At 41.0% G+C, this 19,283-nt stretch overlaps 2 protein-coding genes across 2 annotated transcripts in view; both read left to right on the top strand.

The window, feature by feature from the left end:
- Positions 1 to 1,316: 1,316 nt before the first annotated feature.
- Positions 1,317 to 10,554, top strand: FKBP14 (FKBP prolyl isomerase 14). The gene is made up of 4 exons (XM_090287061.1): positions 1,317 to 1,680; positions 4,146 to 4,297; positions 7,589 to 7,716; positions 10,073 to 10,554. The coding sequence occupies exons 1-4, from the start codon at positions 1,484 to 1,486 to the stop codon at positions 10,229 to 10,231; spliced, it is 636 nt and encodes a 211-aa protein (XP_090143187.1). The 5' UTR covers positions 1,317 to 1,483; the 3' UTR covers positions 10,232 to 10,554.
- Positions 10,555 to 15,494: 4,940 nt separating this feature from the next.
- The window catches only part of SCRN1 (secernin 1), a 50,824-nt gene continuing 47,035 nt past the window's right edge, over positions 15,495 to 19,283 (top strand). The window contains exon 1 of the mRNA XM_090287062.1: positions 15,495 to 15,709. The gene's annotated coding sequence lies outside the window, so the exon portion shown is untranslated. The remainder of the gene's footprint in view (positions 15,710 to 19,283) is intronic.

Below are 19,283 nucleotides of genomic sequence, written 5' to 3' on the forward strand. Positions count from 1 at the left end.
ATCTCGCCTTTAGCCCAAACCTCTGGAATCGAAATCTGCATTTTAACAAGATCCGCAGGGGATTCCTATACCTATGAAAGTGTGAAAAAGCTCTGTCCTGAGGATATTTGAGGAGGGAAAATGTTAACTCTTAATTGAGTAGAAAGTGGAGGTTACGAAACAAAGTGTACAATGTGATCCAAATTATTTTAGGCATATGTCACAAAAGCACGCACTAAAATGTTAAGATTATTTGATGACGGTGGCGTTAGAGATCGTTTTTTCCCCTTTATTTTTCTTTAGTGTAATGTTGCCGTATTTAGCAAATAAAAATACGTTGTCAATTCGTTGTTTGTCTGAAATTTAAATTTAATTCAGCTCCTGTATTCTAACTGGAAACCCTACTTGAGTGTTTTCCAGTTTCTTCTGAACAGACTGCAATGAACATGTGTTGCTTTTGAAATTAGGCGGAAAAATGTAAAACTAAGATGAACCTGTGGCTCGTAACCGTGTTGACTATTTCTTCTTTAAAGCGGGAATGTGCACGTGTTTATCCTCATGGAAGCTATTATTGACATTCTGGATTAAGAACATCTACGTGATAAATCATTAGTAGTAGCCCTAACATTATGCGGTGTTGCAGAATGCATCAGAAGACCTCATTTGAAGGCGGAGCTCAAGTGCTTTGCAGCTGAATAACCTTAAGCAGGACACTTAATCTCTCCTAGTTTAAATACGCTTAAATACACACACACACACACACACACACACACACACACACACACACACATACATATATATGGGATACAAGAATCTGCCTTACTGGCAGTGGAGTAAGGGTCACAAACGGGAACGCGCTTTGTGAACCCTAGACACTGTATAAGCTTTTATCGTTTATACCGTAGGTTAAATAATAAGCAATAGCAGGAGTGTCAGATTGTGGAATCCTGGGGCTTCTTACCTACGGCGAGAATAAATACTTCCGGAAACCTCTACCATTTTCACAAGGCCCCAGGACTCTTCTCACCACGCTCAGCCCTAGTAGTTTACACGTGTAAATCTGCGGGGGGAGTTTCCGGTTAGCTCCGCGCCACACCTCCCCGAAAATTCCGAGTGGTGAAATTCTTTAATCTGCCGGACTCTAGGACAATTCCAGGTGGTTCGCTGCTGGGCAACTCGTGGTCGGGCGGGTTGTAAGTTACACTTCTGCAGCGTCATTGGCTTGAGAGGCGCCTGAGGGACAGTACCGCAAGCCAATAGGAGATCGTAATTCCCAGGCGCGCGTAAGAGCTACTCCAGCCCGGGATTTGGGTTTAACTCTTTAGAGGTGAGTTCGCAGTGCGTGGGAAAGTTGCACAGAGTAAACGTGGCAAGTCTGCTAGGAAGGGAGAGTCATGAACTTGCCAGAGGCCGTAGTCCTTAGGTCACCAACTACATTCTTAACTCTATGAGGTCCAGGGTCCATTCTCTGTTTTTGTAGGAACTTCTTCCCTGCTGCAGAAACATGAGGCTTTTCTTGTGGAACTCGGTCTTGACGCTGTTGGTCACTTCTGTGAGTGCGGCTCTGATCCCTGAACCAGAAGTGAAGATCGAAGTGCTCCAGAAGCCGTTCATCTGCCATCGCAAGACCAAAGGGGGGGATTTGATGTTGGTCCACTATGAAGGCTATTTAGAAAAGGATGGCTCGTTATTTCACTCCACGTAAGTAATTAAACCCCGCAGGTAAAACAATGAAGAATCCACCTACCCATGCCAACTTCTGGGCAGGAAAGGCACCGTGTAGCAATCTTCATCACTCTTTAAAGTTTTTAATATTTTCTTCTTTGGGCAAAGGAAATTGTTTGAGACCAATTTTACGTAAGGAGACTTTTGAACGTCTTATTGGAAACATGTAGTCAAGATAAAGCTGTTAATTTTTTATTATAAAAATTAGACCTAGAATCTTTGAAATACTGCAGAAATATCTAGGTGTATAATTAGACAGTACATTTTTTTAAAACTTAAAGGAATTCTCGTTTCTCAAACTCCACTCCTGAGAGTAAATGACTCAGTTCCATTTTTAATTTGATGTTAGTGAAATTGACTTAAAAATGTTCACGGCAACTTCATGAGAAGAATACATAATCATTTGTTTGCCTGTTGTAGGGTATGTTAATGCTAGTTCATTGATCTATTTAACTTTTGTTCTGACCAATGACATTTAGTCAAGGCACAGGACCATGATTTATTTCATCATTTGGCTCTTTTTAGAAATTCAAAGACTTAATTGATGGGTATGGATGTGGTTATGGATGATTAATCTAGTACCTACAATGAAGGATTTTCAGGTGGTTGCACTATCATTATTTCTGTTCTATAAACAAATTTCAACATGCAAAAGTTTTACAATTGTAATGATTTCCAATTAGGCATTGATTCTACTTATTGGATACCACAAGTGTTATTTGAACATTTCCTTTATACTAGGCCCTGTGCTTGATACTAGAGAGATTCAAAAATTGTGGCTTCTCTCCATCATGGCCCTTTCATTTACCTATCCATCTATCAAACCTGGGCATTCAGATCTGGTCTATTGTGAGGTTTCGCAGAAGTGAATGATTCTCTTCTCTGAGCTCTGTTAATCCTTGCAAAAAGTTCCAAAATGATGTCTTGCCATAGAATTCTCAGTAGCTCTGTCTTCTTCTTGACAAGGCCATTTGCCACAGTGGACATAAAACAGTAATAATGATTTGCATTTTAAATTTCCAGTTATATTCTTATTTTTAGTGTGATCTGTTTTAGACCTAGATTGATTTCTCTCAGGACTCGGAACCAAAAACCTGTGTGGACTATGGTGGCAGTTGTGAGATATTAGCAGTTTGCTACTAAAGTCTAGTAATTGATGAGGGGGCTGTTGTCATGCAGCCTCCTTGTAAATGGTCAGAAACTGCCTACCCTGAGAATGTGAGAAAGTAGCATAAATTGATCATTTTGTAAAGTATGTTTGCCATTTCTAGAACCATAGACTACGAAGTAAGTAAATAAAGGTTTAAATCCTTTGGCCATGACAAAAAATGTACCAAAAGTAGAGTCAGTGCTGGGTGGTAGATTGTTTCTCTCCTTTTTATTTTTTCTACCCTTCCCACATTTTCTACAGTTGGCATTTTGTTACTTTGATCACGGGGAGAAATTAAGGAAAAGAGGAAGTAATGACCTTTATCTAGACTTACTGACCATGGTTCCCATGGAGCCTAGCAGACTGACTTCCCCTTCCCACCTACGAGGTACTCTTGTACAGAACACTTTCTGTGTTGTACCAAAAGGGAGCTAACTGGGACTCAGACACTACTCGGCCCTTAAGCCTCCAGTGGCTCCATAGGTTGGTTTTCTTCGGCTGGCCTCCCTTCAACTCTTGAGCCAGGATATCCTGACCATTCTCTTCTTCTTCAGTCCTTGAGAGGCCAGCCCTCTAGGCTTTCCTGCATAACCTCACAGTAGACCCCTCTAGAGAGAACTAGGCCAGGGTCTGAGTGGGGATAAAGGGCAGAAGAACAGCCTTTTCCAGCTGGTGTATATATAGCAGACTGTATGTAAGGACAGTGTAGACAGGCCAGGAGATGCTACCCTCCTGACTCTCACAGTGTCCATGTGGGTATGGACCTGTTTGTGGGCCATAAATTCTCCTTAGCCTCTCATCCTCCTCCTGAAATGCACCCACTTTTAACTATTTTTCTCCCTCTTCTGTACCTAGTAACCATTCTGGGATAACATCATGTTAGGGTTAAGACCTTGAACTTTGTAGTTAGGTCAAATACTGGCACACTTAAGCTCGGTTTCCTCATCTGTAGAGTAGGGAATAATGGTACTTCCCTCATATGATCATTGTTAGAGTTAAAAGAGGAAAAACATGTTGGGTAATAACTGGTGTATGGTAAATGCTCAAATAATTGTTGATTGTTTTTATTATTATGCCCCTCTGCACTTCTCCAGTTGACAATGTGAAATTTGCATCAAGAAATAGGGACAGTGAATTGAATTACACTATAAAATTGATTCAGTTTTGTGTGTGTGTGTGTGTAGCTGTTTTCATTAATTTCCAAATTTAACCACTATGGGTGGAAAAAATGCACCACAGCAATAGAAAAAATGTTACCCAAATGCTCTAATGCGATTTCTTTCTATCGTAGTCACAAACATAACAATGGTCAGCCCATCTGGTTTACCCTGGGCATCCTGGAGTCTCTCAAAGGCTGGGACCAGGGCCTGAAGGGAATGTGTGTAGGAGAGAAGAGGAAACTCATCATTCCTCCTGCCCTGGGCTATGGGAAAGAAGGAAAAGGTAGTAACTCTTTTACATTTTTCTGTAGCACTAGAGTCCTTCTCTAAATGAGGAGACAGAAGTTAGTGTAACTGTGTGTTTTTCCCCCTAGAAGTAAATTCCGGGCTTGTATTTCTTTGGGAAGTATAATTTTGTTTTGATAATCGTTTGAAATGGCCAATGAAAACCATAATATCCAAATGGTGAACTGAGCTAACAATGAAAAATGTTCTAGAATCTCCAACTCAGTTATTCACATTGTGCAGCAATATGATGGCTTCTTTTGTGCGTGGAGGGAGGACAGTACACATAACATAATATTTACCATGTAACCATTTTTAAGTGTAGCATTCAGTGGCGTTAAGTACATTGACACTTGTGCAAACATCATGGCTGTCCATCTCCAGGACTTTTTTATCCTCCCCAACTGAAACTCACCAATTTATTTTAACAGTACAAAAAAGATAGATTACTCAACAGAAGTGTTTTGATCAGTTGAACATTGAAATGTAGATTATGAAAGCATTACATGCCGTTTTTGGTGTGGGCTGGGTGTGACTCTCAACTGAAATTGTCCACAACAAAGCTTATAAAGCTTTTGGTCATTTAACTTAAAGCAATAATGGAGTGACATGGAATGGCTTCAGGAGAACAGAAGCAAGTGGGCTGCTTTGCTCCAGGGCGGCCATGCGTGCCTGTTGTTCAAGTGGAAACCGGGCCGAGTTCTGGAGGGCCATTACCAGAGGCCAGAAGATGTTTCAAGCATAGGATGTCCATGTATCCTATGATTCCTTTATTGTGATCTAACTTGAAGGAATCATCAGGTATCAGAAGAAAGATTGGTGAAGAGAGATGTCCATTACTGTGTTGTTTCGAAGAGCAAGCAAAAAACAACAACAACAACCCCCCCCCCCCAAATCCCTTGGAACCCACTTGTGTATAATGGGAGGGGTTTAGTGAAATAAAATATGGTCCAGTTACTTAAAAATGGTATTTCAGAGATTTAAATGATTATATCCAAAATATGTATGCTATAATGTTATATATAAAAGTGGAAAATAAAGATACAGTACATATAATATTATGATACTAAGTGTTAGAAAAAAGTTATACACATACAAAGTGAATCACAAAGAAATAAGTAAGAATGTTAACAATGGGGTTGGGAATTATTTTTATTTCTGGTTCTATTGCTCCCCAAATCTCTGCAATGGGCACATGTTACCTACGTGATGAAGGAAAAAAGTTTTAAGTAGTCATTAGAACCAGATGAAGAATCACTCCGATGTAACAGGAATACAGTGATCCCTCACTTATTGTAGGTATTATGTTCTAGACCTCCCCGCGATAGGTGAGAATCCACAAAGTAGGAACCTTACATTTATTTTAGTATTTACTGTCCAGTACCGCAAAATCCCGTGATGTAGCGAAAAATCCGCGATAAATAATTAAATATAATATTTTTTAAAATCCCGCGATACAGTGAGGCCGCGATAAGTGAACCGCGATATAGAGAGGGACTGCTGTATAGACTTCACAGCATCCTTAGATCTAAACCATTTACAAAGTGGGAACCCTAGTCTCAGTTTCCTAGGAAGAAAGTAGGTGTCATACATGAAGCATTATATATTCTAAAACGGAACTTGAACTTGCTATATAAATCTTAGGCGTAGAATGGGATTTACTAACCGAATTCTTTCCTTATTTTAACGATAACCCTCTTAAGAAAATCAAGTGTGTAGACAATGTTTCTCTGACATTCAAATGCATTCTTTCACCTTCCTGTATCCTTATTGTCTCGCCTTTAATATTTATACGTATAGTATTAGTCCATTACTCTTTCTCCATTCTGCATGGAACTGAATTTTACGTTATAACAAGTAGGGATCTAAATTCGAGTCATTTCCTTCAAACTGAGCGTCCTGAAACTAATTCTGCTAATGTGTATGTAACACTGATTTTGTAGTCCTGTAGTTCTGCACTTGCATGTCATCTCCGGAAAGACACCGGTTTTCTCCGTGACCTAGTGCATGTCCCTTCTCTGTCTAGATCTGGAATGGTAGAGCCACAGCATACAATGTAAGTTTGGTCCTCTTCAGCACTTACAAGTGCCCTTTCATGGAACTATGTGGGATGGGGAGACTAAGAAATATTTGTAATGTTTACCTAGAGCTGTATGTTAAATATAGTTATAAGGAGACAGTTAAAACAATTGTCTATACTTGCCAGAAAAATAATTTTTTTTAAGGTCCTTGGGACTTTCAGAATGCTCTTTTCACTTTGAAAGATTTTTTAAATTTACTTTTTAAATTTTATTTATTTATATTTTTAGAGAGATGGGAAGGGAGAACGAGAGGGAGAGAAATATCAGTGTATGGTTGCCTCTTGCGTGCCCCCAACTGGGGACCTGGCCTGCAACCCAGGCATGTGCCCTGACTGGGAATCAAACCGGCGACCCTTTGGTCCTGAGGCAGGGACTCAGTCCACTGAGCCACACCGGCCAGGGTGTTCACTTTAAAAAAATTTTATCTCCCTTCTCAGGAATGTGTTTCAATTTCTCCTCTCTCCTGAAACTTCTTTCACATATGTATAATGTCCTGTATCAGAGGGGGTGCTTTCTAACTTTCTGGAATTGTTAATCCTTTCTGAATAGTTTTTAAAGCCTACAAGAGAATTATATCTTAGTAACATATATTGAGAACTTACTAGTTACCAAGCATAAGGCTAAGTATTTTGCATGGATGTACCTTTCTTCATCTTCCCAACAGACTCTTGAGGTGGGCATTACTGTCATTTCTGTTTTACAGATTGGGAAGCTGAGGCCTAGAGGTGGGCAGAAGTAAGCAGCAACCCTAGTTAGCATGACACCAGAGCTCACTCACTTGTAAACCGCTTCCAGTGGCAGAAATGGCGGCCTTTTATTTATTTCTGGGTCAAGACTCCCTGACCCAAGTTAGTAATCACTATAAACAACTCTGAAATATCTAAAGCACTTTGAGTCATTCTTGTCTTAATTATAATATTTGAAATTTGAGTACTCAGGCCATTAGGCGCACGTGTGTGTGCATAAAACAATTTTTAATTGCAAAGCTAAAAAACAGACTGCTTTTGATCTATGAGTTTGGATTATTACTTCTTTATTCTTTTTTTTTGAGTAAAATATGATTATAAGTAATTTTCATCACATGTGATAATCTTAGGAGGGCTCTTCATTTAATTCAAATAAAAGAATATTTTGTCTAGTAGCATAAGTTTTCTAAAAACTTTGGGATCTTTTTAATCTAACTGAACCCCTCTCTCTCCTCATGTTAGGTAAAATACCCCCAGAGAGTACACTGATATTTAACATTGATCTCCTGGAGATTCGAAATGGACCAAGATCCCATGAATCGTTCCAAGAAATGGATCTTAATGATGACTGGAAACTCTCTAAAGCTGAGGTGACCACTCCTTCGTCCTACTCATCCTTTCTCCCATTCTTTCAGCTCCCTTTTTAAGACATATGTTTTTTTAAAAAATTTATTTTTAATTTGAATAAAATGTTATTTATATATCTTTTTTAAATGCCTATGCTTTGAAAATGGACTTTTTCATAGGAAATCATTGTTTTGGAGAGAACTATAATAAAACTTAAAAATGCTATTTATTCTTTCGCTTTTTTTTTTCTCCCTGATGTTTCAGTTGACTGTATTTCGTTCTTGCCCTGAAGTTTTTTGTTTGTTTTTTTTAAAGATTTTATTTATTTATTTTTAGAGATAGGGGAAGGGAGGGAGAAAGAGAGGGAGCGACATCAACGTAAGAGAGAGGAACACTGATTTGGTTGCCTCTCATGTGCCCTCATCCGAGGCCCGAACCTGAAATCCAGGCATGTTCCCCAACTGGGAATCGAACCTGTAACCTTTGCTTTGCAAGACAATGCCCAAACAACTGAGCCACACTGATTAGGGCTGCCCTGAGTTTTTGAAAGATCCGTTTTGCCAGACAATTCCCATTTTGGAGTTACTATATAGGAAATATAGATGTCCAGAGAAATCTCTCCTGTGGACAATTTTTGTTTAAACGTGTAGATTGGCTATTAAATGCATTCTGTAGTGAGTTCCTAGCAATTGGCAGCAAGCAACTCACATGCTCAGTTGTGTTCAGGTTAGCACTTGGGTTTTCCATAGCAGGAGACCTTTCCCAGACCCCTCAAAGCCCTGGTGTTTGAGTAAGGAAAAGGACGAAGTCTTCTTCCTGTAAATTATTCAGGCTTTCTCAGCCACTGCTACACATACCCTGTCTTAGTCTTGCTACTGTGGGGAAAGAAGTGAAGATACATACTTATCCCTATTTTTTTTTAATCTATCCATGCTCTCCATTAAGGCTTGGGTGGTCAGAAATCAAGTCCCTTTTTATGCTTTGATCAATTTCATTTTAATGGCCAGCCAATGATTAAGTCTTGAATAAGCTACTAAATTTACAACACACCATACTGTTAACCAGTCATAGGACATTTTTTTGATCCAAGATAAATTTTTAATTTTCTTTAATTAAAAAATATTGAATATTTAGCATATTGATGTGGTTCAAAAGGATCCATTTAAAAATGATGCTTATCAGGAAGTCTTTCTGCCATCCACATCTTCTGTGTGATCCACCCCTTTTATATCTAATTTTATTAATTTCTAATGTATCCTTCTAGTTTTTATGTAAATTACCAAACATGAATGCATATTTGATTTTCACCTTTCTTACACAAAAAGTAGTGTATTATACATAATACTTGGCATCTTGCTTTATTCATACAATATACCCTGGACATATAGTCTACGTTAGTTTATAGAGCTTTGTCATCTTTTTTTTTTAATTTAAATTTTGAGTTATTGATTTTTATTTTCAGAGAGAGAGGAAGGGGGATAGAAGGAAAGAGAAACATCAGTTTGTTGTTCCACTTACTTATGCATTCATTTGTTGCTTCTTTTATGTGCCCTGTCTGGGGATTGAACCCACAACCATGGCATATAGAAATGACACTAACCAACTGAGCTACCCAGCCAGGGCAGAGCTTCTTTTTTTTTACAACTGAGTAAATCACCTTAATCTTAAAAATAAATATACACTAGATGTTTGCACATTGATGGTAGGGGGAGACGCGAGGATTTGAAGTTGCTGATCTAATAGAAGGAATAATAGGGATAAGGTATAAAAATTAAAATGCAGGTTGTATTGCATTATAGTGAATCTAGTGTTTAATTGGGCAGAGTATTTTGCTTTATTTTAAAATGCCTGAATGAAAATGGAAACTTCAGTCTAAGCACCATTCATCAGGCTGGATTTTGCTGTAATTGCTGAGACTGGAGGTCATGTGACATGATCATAGCCAGGTCCCCTGAATGTACTAGTCCCTGACACTTATTTAGATTTAAAAAATGCCATCATTTAATCAGAATTTAGGAGAAATGTCTGGAATTCTGACCCTTGTTAGAAAACATGATATGGATAATTGAATGGATTGAAAGATAGCAGTCTTTCAAATGCTTGGCTTTATTTAGACTCAGGTTAAGAACGGCCAGTATGCTTTCACTGGCTGTTTTTCAGATGATATGAGCCTAATCTTTGCCACTGAGCAATATTCTGTATCTCTACTATAGCAATACAGCAAGAGTTTTTAAGGGAAAAAAGAAATGTACCATAAAGTAGTTGTTCAGTAGTTGTTAGAGATCATTAAATGAGCTACCAGTCCAGTCTGTGATACTGATTGACTCGATATGGGTATCTGATGAATTACAATTATTAACCAGACCTGTTGTTTTGTAGGTTAAAGTGTATTTAAAGAAGGAATTTGAAAAGCACGGTGCGGTGGTGAATGAAAGTCATCATGACGTTTTGGTGGAGGATATTTTTGATAAAGAAGATGAAGACAAAGATGGATTTATATCTTCCAGAGAATTTACATATAAACATGATGAGTTATAGAGATACGTCTGCTTATTTTATATAGCATCCATCCTTAACGAGATGGCAACCATATCTTTAAAGAAAGTCTTATTTTTATTGTTGTTTTGCTCTGTTCTTTGTTTTTTGTTATGTATACGTATTTTTCTGGATGTTATTTAAAGAACCCCATAGGGTTTCTAAGTGACCATTTCTTTCTGCTAAGTTATTGGGGAGGAAAATGGATTTGTCTTTGACTGAGAAGAACTCTGGACCATTTTATAGCTTTCACATATGAAGTCTTATGGCTTACTTGTAATTTTAAAATATTACCACTGGGACCATGCCCAACATAAGAGCAAGTATAGCACGAATCAGCACCCTCTGTTTCCTCTAAGTTAGATACTGACATTTGTACAGCCTTTTGCAGTAGCTCAAAGCTTGCTGTCTTCATGTCATAATGGAACAGTGTGTGTGCACCTGCCTTTGAGTTTCTGCTTGAACAAACAGGAAAATGGCTGTTGAACTCTACTTGTTAACAGTTTCTGCTTTACTGAGATGTGACTAACACAGTTAACTTATCAATATGTGTACATTGGACATCCTGCCTGGGGCTTAAAACTATACAGGGTGGCAGACGTAGGTTTACAGTTGTTTGTGTGGAAAATAATATAATAATTAATAATAGTACACCAATAATATCTGTGTTTTGCATACTCACAACTGTAAATTCGCTTTTGCCTCACTCTGTGTAAGGTTTGGTTCCTGATTGCTACTGACTTATGATAAATAGAACAAATTATTTATGTTTATTTCTTAATAAAATGTGTCAAAATATTGTAGACAAGGTAGAAAGTTGTACTTAGTCACTGCTTTTTACAGCTAATGGATTACTCTTCCTGGTTTTTAATTAATAGTCGATAAAAATTTTCCCATTACTGCTCCATCAGAAAAAAGGCAGACCCACAGAAACTGCTATTGAATCAGGTCTACCCTAGGTCAAAAATTTGATGATTTTATTATGTATTTTTCAATTGGCTTTTATCCTTAATACTTTTTAAAAAGTGTCCAAATTCCCATTTACTAAGAATAATCTTTTATCCTTTACAAAGTGATCTCAAAAATATTGACTTTAATTCTCATTGATCTGAAGCCCATGAAAAAAAGCTGATGGATTTTAATGTACCTATTTTATAGATGAGGAAATTGTCATTCAAAGAGATTGATTATTGTGCCTAAGGTCTACAGCTAACTTACTGAACCAGATTTCAGTCCCCAAGTTCATTATCTTTCTACTGCCCTCTACTATTGAAAGTAAAAATTTCATTCACTAGGTCTAATTTTCTCTTCAATTTTCTTTCCTCTGTTTTTTTTGGGGGGGGGGTGAGGGGGTTCCTTATCCTTTGAAGATACTCTACGGGCTATTTCTCGCATCATGGAATGCTCCCCATGATCCAAAAATGGCTTTGGTTTTGCTGAATAATCTTGGGGTCAGAAACAAATTGCCTTAAAATCCCTGTGTGGTATGAGATTCCCGGTGTGTATCTTAGTCTTTTCATTCCTGTTTAGCTCTAGATTTTTTTTGTCTTTTCTTTAAAGAATTATGAACAACTGTTACATCATAGATAGACTACTTTAACTGATTATATCGTAACGTTTTCCTCACTAACACCTTTCTCTGATGATATCAGCTAACTAGAAAACTCAAGATCACTGCCATTTTCCTCAACCCGGAGCAGCTGGAAGTCACACTACAGAAAGCCTCATGCTGCATGATGAGGGGAAAGGAAGTAAATAGCTTGTTATATACATGTGCTAGCTACTTTGTAGAAACATTACTAACGGTGCTATCTATGGCAGAGCAAGAAAAGTAAAAAGAATGTGATTATTCAGGCAGCACATTTCTTTATCTCATGTGAATTTGTATCAGTTCCCATCTAAACATTTAGACACAAGTATGAAATGAAAACATGTGCAGTAGGTGATGGTTGTCTTTAAGTTCTCTGCTTTTTGGGTTTAGTTGTCTCTGTACCTTTTCCTTTGTGGGAATAATCAGACACAAGCTGTGATTTCACTTGTACGTAATTTGACACATTAATACTGTTAGGTGTGTCATTTAAATTTATAGTACTAGGTTATGGTATCTTTTCAAAATAAAGCTTATTTGGGAAATAATTGGTTTTGTGAAAAATCCTTCACCGATTTCTTCAGCGCTTTACTTGTTTTCTTAACAAATGAATGCATAAGTAAGTGGAACAGCAAATTGATGTTTCTCTTTCCTTCTATCCATCTTCCTCTTTCTAAAAATAAAATATCAGTAACTAAAAATTTAAAGTAGAAAAAAAAGATAATGAAGCTCTATAAATTAATGTAAACTATATCTCCAGGGTATATTGTGTAAATAAAGCAAGATGCCAAGTATTATGTATAATATACTATTTTTTTGTGTAAGAAAGGTGAAACTCAAATATGTATTCATGTTTGGTGGAATTTACATAAAAAGTAGAAGGACTCATTAGAAACTAATAAAATTAGAGAATTTTAATTAAGCAATTCAGCTTCCTCTGCTCAATCTTATTTCCACTCCCTTCCCTTCACATGTATTGATCCCCATGAACCCCTTCTACTCAAAATGCCATCTCAGTTTCTGCTTTCAGAGACGTCGACCAACACAAATTGGTCCTCCGTCACTTTCCATGGGTGTTAGGTTGTCTTCCCTTCTTCCAGTCCAAGCTAACTGATTACTCATGTGCAGAATAAACTAGAAATTTATGAAAGTACTAATGTAACCCAAATTAGGGGGTGGATATACAAAGAAATATAGTTCTGATATTTTTTAGACTTGTCAGGATCTAATACTTTATGATTTCTTCATTAAATTTACTTTCATATTAGTGCTTGTAAATAAAACCAGAAATGTTTCCATAGTGCTTTTCCCCTGATACAGGCGACTAGAGGGAGATTTTATGAGCATCTGCATGACAATGCACAAAAGCTGAAATTACCACCGCCTATTCTCTACCCCCTTTTTTTTCTGGAAAAAGGGAAATCTTTGCCTCCCTCTGTGGAAAAAAAAGAAAGAAAATCTTGTATACTTTTATTTATTAGCTCTCAGATCTCTAAACATGGCTAAATGGAGTATAAATGACTGTGTAGTAATTGTAGGCTATTTTAGGAGATTTTTTCCCCTTGCAAAGTAGCTCACAGAAACCTTGTAATTGACTCACACCTATACCTCACTTGCTTGATAGAGGCCAATGCTTAAAATCTTTCTGCTATTTCTTGATGTTCTCCATATTTGTTTGGCTGTCCTTTCCCTTATCTCTATTTGTGAGGTTTCAACAGCAGCAGGGTCTGTCTCCTGTATACAAAGCAGAGATGATGTTAATAAATGTTAACAATGATATAACAGGCTTCTTCATGCTGACCTTGGGGAAAAGCGGATGCCTCTCTTTCTTCACGTGGCCCTGAAGCCCTGTGGTTGTGTAGAGACATGTTAATAGGCTTCAAAGATTTCAGACCAAGCTGGTAGCCAGGCAGGCTCCCTTGTCTGTGTTCCGTGCTGCCACCAAGGGAGCCGCAGGGTGTGCAGGTGTCATCCTTTACATGAAAAGTGACACACTGGCTACAGGAAGGCATAGAACTGGGTTTGTTTTCTAGTAGTGAGGACTTACTGGGAGCCCTTAAACTAGGTCAGGCTCTCAGACTTCAATGAGCAAGAGGAACAACACACAGTGTGATAAAATGCAGGTTTCCTGGCCCCAGCCTCAGAGACGCTGAGTTCAGTAGATCTGGGCTGCGCCCAGGTACAAGTCCTCTAGGAATATTTAGTACTATTTAAACTCATTGGGCTACAGCAACTTTGGTTGGATTAAATGCACAATAAGGTCCCTTTGTACTCCAAGAGCTTGTGTACCAAGGCTCCGTTTTATAGTATTATCTGCTCTGATTCCCTCAGCCCTCTCCTACTATCCATCTGCTCATGTGGCAAACCATAAGCATTAGCATAACTTTCAAAAAGACAGGCAAAAAAGTCTCCTTTCCTTCCCTCCATCCAGTCATCCAGTTCTCCCTGGTGGCATCTACTATTACAGTTTCTAATATATCCTTCCAGTGATATTCTGTGCATTTGCAAATAAAGAGTACAGATGTATACATATTTTTTCTTCCCACAAATGATAACACATACAATGTTTTGCACATGGCTTCCCTCCCCTCCTTACTATAGGTTGGAAATCTCTCATATCAGTTCATAGAGATTTTCCTCATTGTTTAAATAGCTGGGCAAGATTCCATGGTATTGTGCTATAATGTATTTGAATAGTCCCTGATTGATGGACGTTTGCTTCCAATCTTTGCTAGCACAAATAATGTAGCAATGGATAACCTTGTATGCATATCATTTCACACCTTTGTGTCATATCTGTAGACTGAGTTCCGGAAGTGGAACCCTCCAAAGACTGTATATGTATTTGTTATTTGGGGAGATGTTGCCAAATTGTCCTCCACGGAGGTTATAAAACTTTTTGATTTTTGCTAATCTGACAGATGGAAGATGCTACCTTGTAGATTTGATTTGCAACTGAGCCTGAATAACTTTTCATGCGCCTGAGTGGTATTGCATTTGTTTTCCTGCGAACTTTCTCTTTACAGGGTAGTCTTTCAGATTAATTCATAAAAGGCAGGGTCTGTGTTTTGTTAACAGATAGATGGTCATGTCTGGGCCAATGACCTTGATGCTAGCGCGCGCGCGCGCGCGCACACACACACACACACACACACATACACACACACACACACACACACCCCGCTGTCACCTGTGTTATTAACCCAGGTATGGAATCGGCTTTGCCACTTCCTGTGTGACCTTGGGAGAGTTACTTAACCTCTTTGGGACCCATTGTCCGAGTACTGGGCATAGGGTCTGGCATATCAACGTGGCACAGGATGGCATCTTTAGAGCCAGGGAACTGGCTTGGACATGTGAGTCTACGAAGTACAGAACACGTTTCTCCACCAGGAAATCTTGCTTAGGCACCGCAACCAAATGGCGGAATCCTGGACAGGCGCGCGGAAGAAGCGGGGCCTGGCTTCTTAAATCTTGGTTTTCCCTTTAGAGACAGCTGCCAACCCTCCAGTGACCAAGAAATACAGATCAAGCAAAGAGCCACCTTTTCCCACGAGATCCGCCCTGTTGGCCCCTCCTCCTGTCGCCGGGCGCTCTGCCCTACCAAGCCGAGCGCGGCGCTGCATCCCAGGTGGCCCAGACTCGGCGTGCGCTGCGCGGCCCCCGGGTCCTGGGTGGGGGAGGCGGGGTGGACCCCACGGTCACGTGAGCCGGGCCAGCTGTGAGCGGGGGCGGCGGGGCCTGAGCGCGGGGAGTCTGAGGAAGGGGAAGCTCCCGACGGCCGCCTCCGCCCCTGCAGCTGCGGCCCCGGATGTCGCCGCAGTAGTCGCGCCCGCGGCGGTATCCGCAGCATCGGCGCCGCAGAGCCGAGCCCTGAGCCCGCCGCCCCGCAGGTGAGCCTCGGTGGGCACGACTGGGCGCGCAGGGCGTCTGCAGCCGCTTCTCCCCGCAGATTTCGCCCCCATCCGCCATCGCCGTTTTCTGCGCCTCGTCGCCTCCTGGTGTCCCTCCGAACCCGCGGGTAGCGCTCCGCGGGGCCCAGTCCCGGCGGGTGCTGCCTGGAAAGGGCTAGGGTCTCTCGGGGAACAGGGGATTGGTGCCCTCGGACCGGGGTGGAGGTGACGGGTTTATGGCTGCGGGGGCGCCAAAGAGGATGCCCCACCCTGGGCGCGAGACTGCAGCCTGGTGAGCACTTGTACCCACGGTCCACACCCCAAGCCCATCCTTGCCCCAATCTCCCTGAAAGTCTCATAAAACTCCCCAGGCTGCTTTTCCTGTGTTTTCTATTCTTGATATCGAAGTTGCTGCCCCGCTGGGGGTGGGGTGTGCCTGTGCGCCCCCCACCCCCGTCAGCCCTTGGATCGCTCCCGGGGTTCGGGGGTCGCCGGGGTGCGGGAGCGGGCCTGACACCTTCCCGGGAGGTAACGCACCTGCTGCGCGGGTGGGCTTGCGCGAACATGGCTGCCTGGCGGGGCCCCTGCCGGTGGCCGGTCTGTCCCCGCGTCCACCCAGCGCACGATCCCGAATCGTGTACCGGGGACTGCTCTCCCCTTAAGGGCAAACGCGCGGGTGGTTGCTGTCCTCCACACTGGCCAGGACTTCACACAACTTGGCCTCAAGCCACACCCGGGGCGATTCTTGGGGAGCGGAGGGAGAGATGTCGGGGCAGATTAACGCGATGGCGCCCGTGGGCATTTATTGGTAACAGGCACTGAGGCATTTCTGGATGATTATCTACTTCAGTTTGCCTTTGCGTCCTCGGTTCTCTCGTCTGTCGGGGCGTCGGTTATTTGGCGACATCACTGAGATGAATGTGTTCTGCAAAGCAGGAGGAACGCTTGAACTCTAGAAAACTGACACAGCTCGGATTGAAGGGTTAAAAATGTCCACTAAACCCAAGTGCCTCTAAGGAAGCTGTCATTTGCTGTGACTCAAAACCGAGTCAGGGTTCTGTTAAGTAATATGGGCTTCCTGGATTTGCTGTTTAATTCTGGCTTGCAAGTATCTTGAATTAGATTGTGGCAAGCTTCTGTGTTCCAAGCCTGACCAGCTGATGCATCAGTTGCAGAGAAAACCTATGTTCATTTAAAATGGCAGCATGAAAAATCAGGCCAGACGGAAGCAGCACAGACCACAGCTATCAGGAGCTGTCCCTGACTTAGGCCTCAGGGAGGGAATCTGTGAAAGGAAGGCCCTTCTGTGTGTCGCTGCAGCCAGCCCTGAGGGGTAGGGAGTGATTTTAGCTGCAGGCTCGGTTTTAGGGTACTGTAGGGTCCTGGGGAGGTAAGTGGGAAGTTTGGGGAACTGTAATTTCTTTTCTCTAACTTAATCAAAAGCTGGTGCAAAGAGCTAATTAGAACTCTCTGATTCTGATCTGATTTTCTCCAGGTTCCACGAGAGCCGATTTACATGGCTGCTGATGTGTGTTTGATGCTAACTTCAGTGTTGTTTTGTACCCACACCTGGCTCTTGAGACAGATGGGTGTCTAATGTCAACATCATCCAAGAGCTGTACACATAACAAATACCAGGTTCTTAGAGCAAGTTTTATTGCAGGAACTGATTTAACACCATGACCAAGCACCCAGAGGATGGTAAATTCTTGAAAGGTGACTCATTTTAGGATTTCACTCTCTCTGTCTTTTTTTAAAGAGCCTTTCTTTCCCGTTTCACTGCCAGCCATCTTTTCATTTAGGAGGGGGAGATGCATGAGGGCACATTTGTTTTGGGGATAATGGGATGGAGGAGGATTAGCACAGAGGTCAGGAATGGCGATGCTGGAAGCAGCCTGAGAGAGCACTGTGTTGTCAATGCCACTTTTACAGTCTGGGAAGCTGAAAACAGCGGGGAAAACAGACTGCACCCAAGGTCATATAGCTGGTGGGCAACTGGCAGTGAGGACTGAAATCCAGGTCTTGTAACTCCCCCAGCTCAGGGCTCCACACGCCACCTTTGAAAGCCAGGGGGGGTGGGGGGAAGGGCAAACAGAGCAACCCCCAACCAAAATGTACCATGAACTAAACCGTCTATAGGTTTCCTAATTCAGCCTATTTAACTTCTTAAGCTGTGTGTGCCTCGTGTTCACATTTTGCAATGTCTAAACTGCTTCTATATTTAAACTCCGAAAACATTAGTTTAGTCATAATCTTTTGAGGTGAGAAGTGCATTCTCTGATTAAAAATTAGTTGCTGATAGTTGTGGAGAACCAATAGGTCAGTTTTTATTTTATTTTATTTTATTTTAAAGAAACAGAAGTGGGGCATTTAATAGCTTTTGAATGTAGTATCTAATTTTAAGTACAAGTAAAAACAAATTAATTTAAAATACTTAGAAGCAGCACTGAAGACAGAGGCCTTTACTATCATTTGAATTTGAATTCTCTGAATCATAGACCAGTGACCTCAGATCTACTAAAGCAAAAGTAGAAACTGTGCATGGGTTAGTATTTGTGCAGAGGTGGGGAGGCTATGGGGAGTGTTTTCTGGGCATTCTGTAGCTCCAATGGAGGGATCTGCAGGAGGAGAGGTGGACTGGTTGCAGGGAGCAGGGAGAGTAATTGGCAACGGGGAAGCAGTCAGAAGCTAGGTCTGGCTGGGTATGTGGAAGTGAGGACAGATGCTGATGCTACATGTACCATGAAAAACAAATAACTGAATGTGAAGATTCACTCATTTAAATCCCCCTGATACGCCAAAGCTATTCAAAATCACAAGTTTTTAAAATACATAAACACATGCCATTCATGTTTGTTGGAGAACAATAAAAAAATATACAGATAAGCCAAAGCCAAAGTTATTTTTAAAAAATCACCCATGATCCCTTTATCCAGCAAGTATCAGTCATTAAGAAAGTTTGGGGGCATCTTCATTGAAGTGAGAGCCTAAGCCTGTTCTGTCCAATTCGGTGGCCACTAGCCGCCTGTGGCTGTGAGCACTTAAAATGTGGCTCGTCGGAATTAGATGTGCTGTGAGTCTAAAATACACATCAGGTAGCAAACATGTATGTTAAAAGACTAAAAATATCTTAATAATTTTATATTGATTACACATGAAAGTAATATTTTGACTATGTGGGGTTTCAATAAAATGTATTGTTAAAAATATTTTCACCAGTTTCTCTGATTTAACTGTGGCTGCTAGAAAACATAAAGTGACATGTGTGGTTTGCATGTGTCTTCCGTTACATTCTGTTGGACTGTCTTGATCTAGGCCATTAACAGAAGGTGGAGGTTGGTTGAGGTGATTCTTTTCGTGAACTGGATGTGGTCAGAGGGAAGCTGAACAGAAACTGGAGGGGAGGTGGGATGGGTGAAGGATGACCACAGGGATGAGCGCTTGGGGTGAGTGGACGGGAGGGAGCTGGGGGCTTGCCGGCTGGAGTCTCCCCAGGAGCCGAGAGAAGGGGTTCTATTCTTCATGGTTAGACATTGAACCCCAAGGTGACTAGACGTCCTTGAAAGCTCCCATA

The sequence above is a fragment of the Furipterus horrens genome, unplaced genomic scaffold, assembly GCF_987537825.1.
Source record: "Furipterus horrens unplaced genomic scaffold, mFurHor1.1.pri manual_scaffold_9, whole genome shotgun sequence".
NCBI classification, from domain to species: Eukaryota; Metazoa; Chordata; class Mammalia; order Chiroptera; family Furipteridae; genus Furipterus; species Furipterus horrens.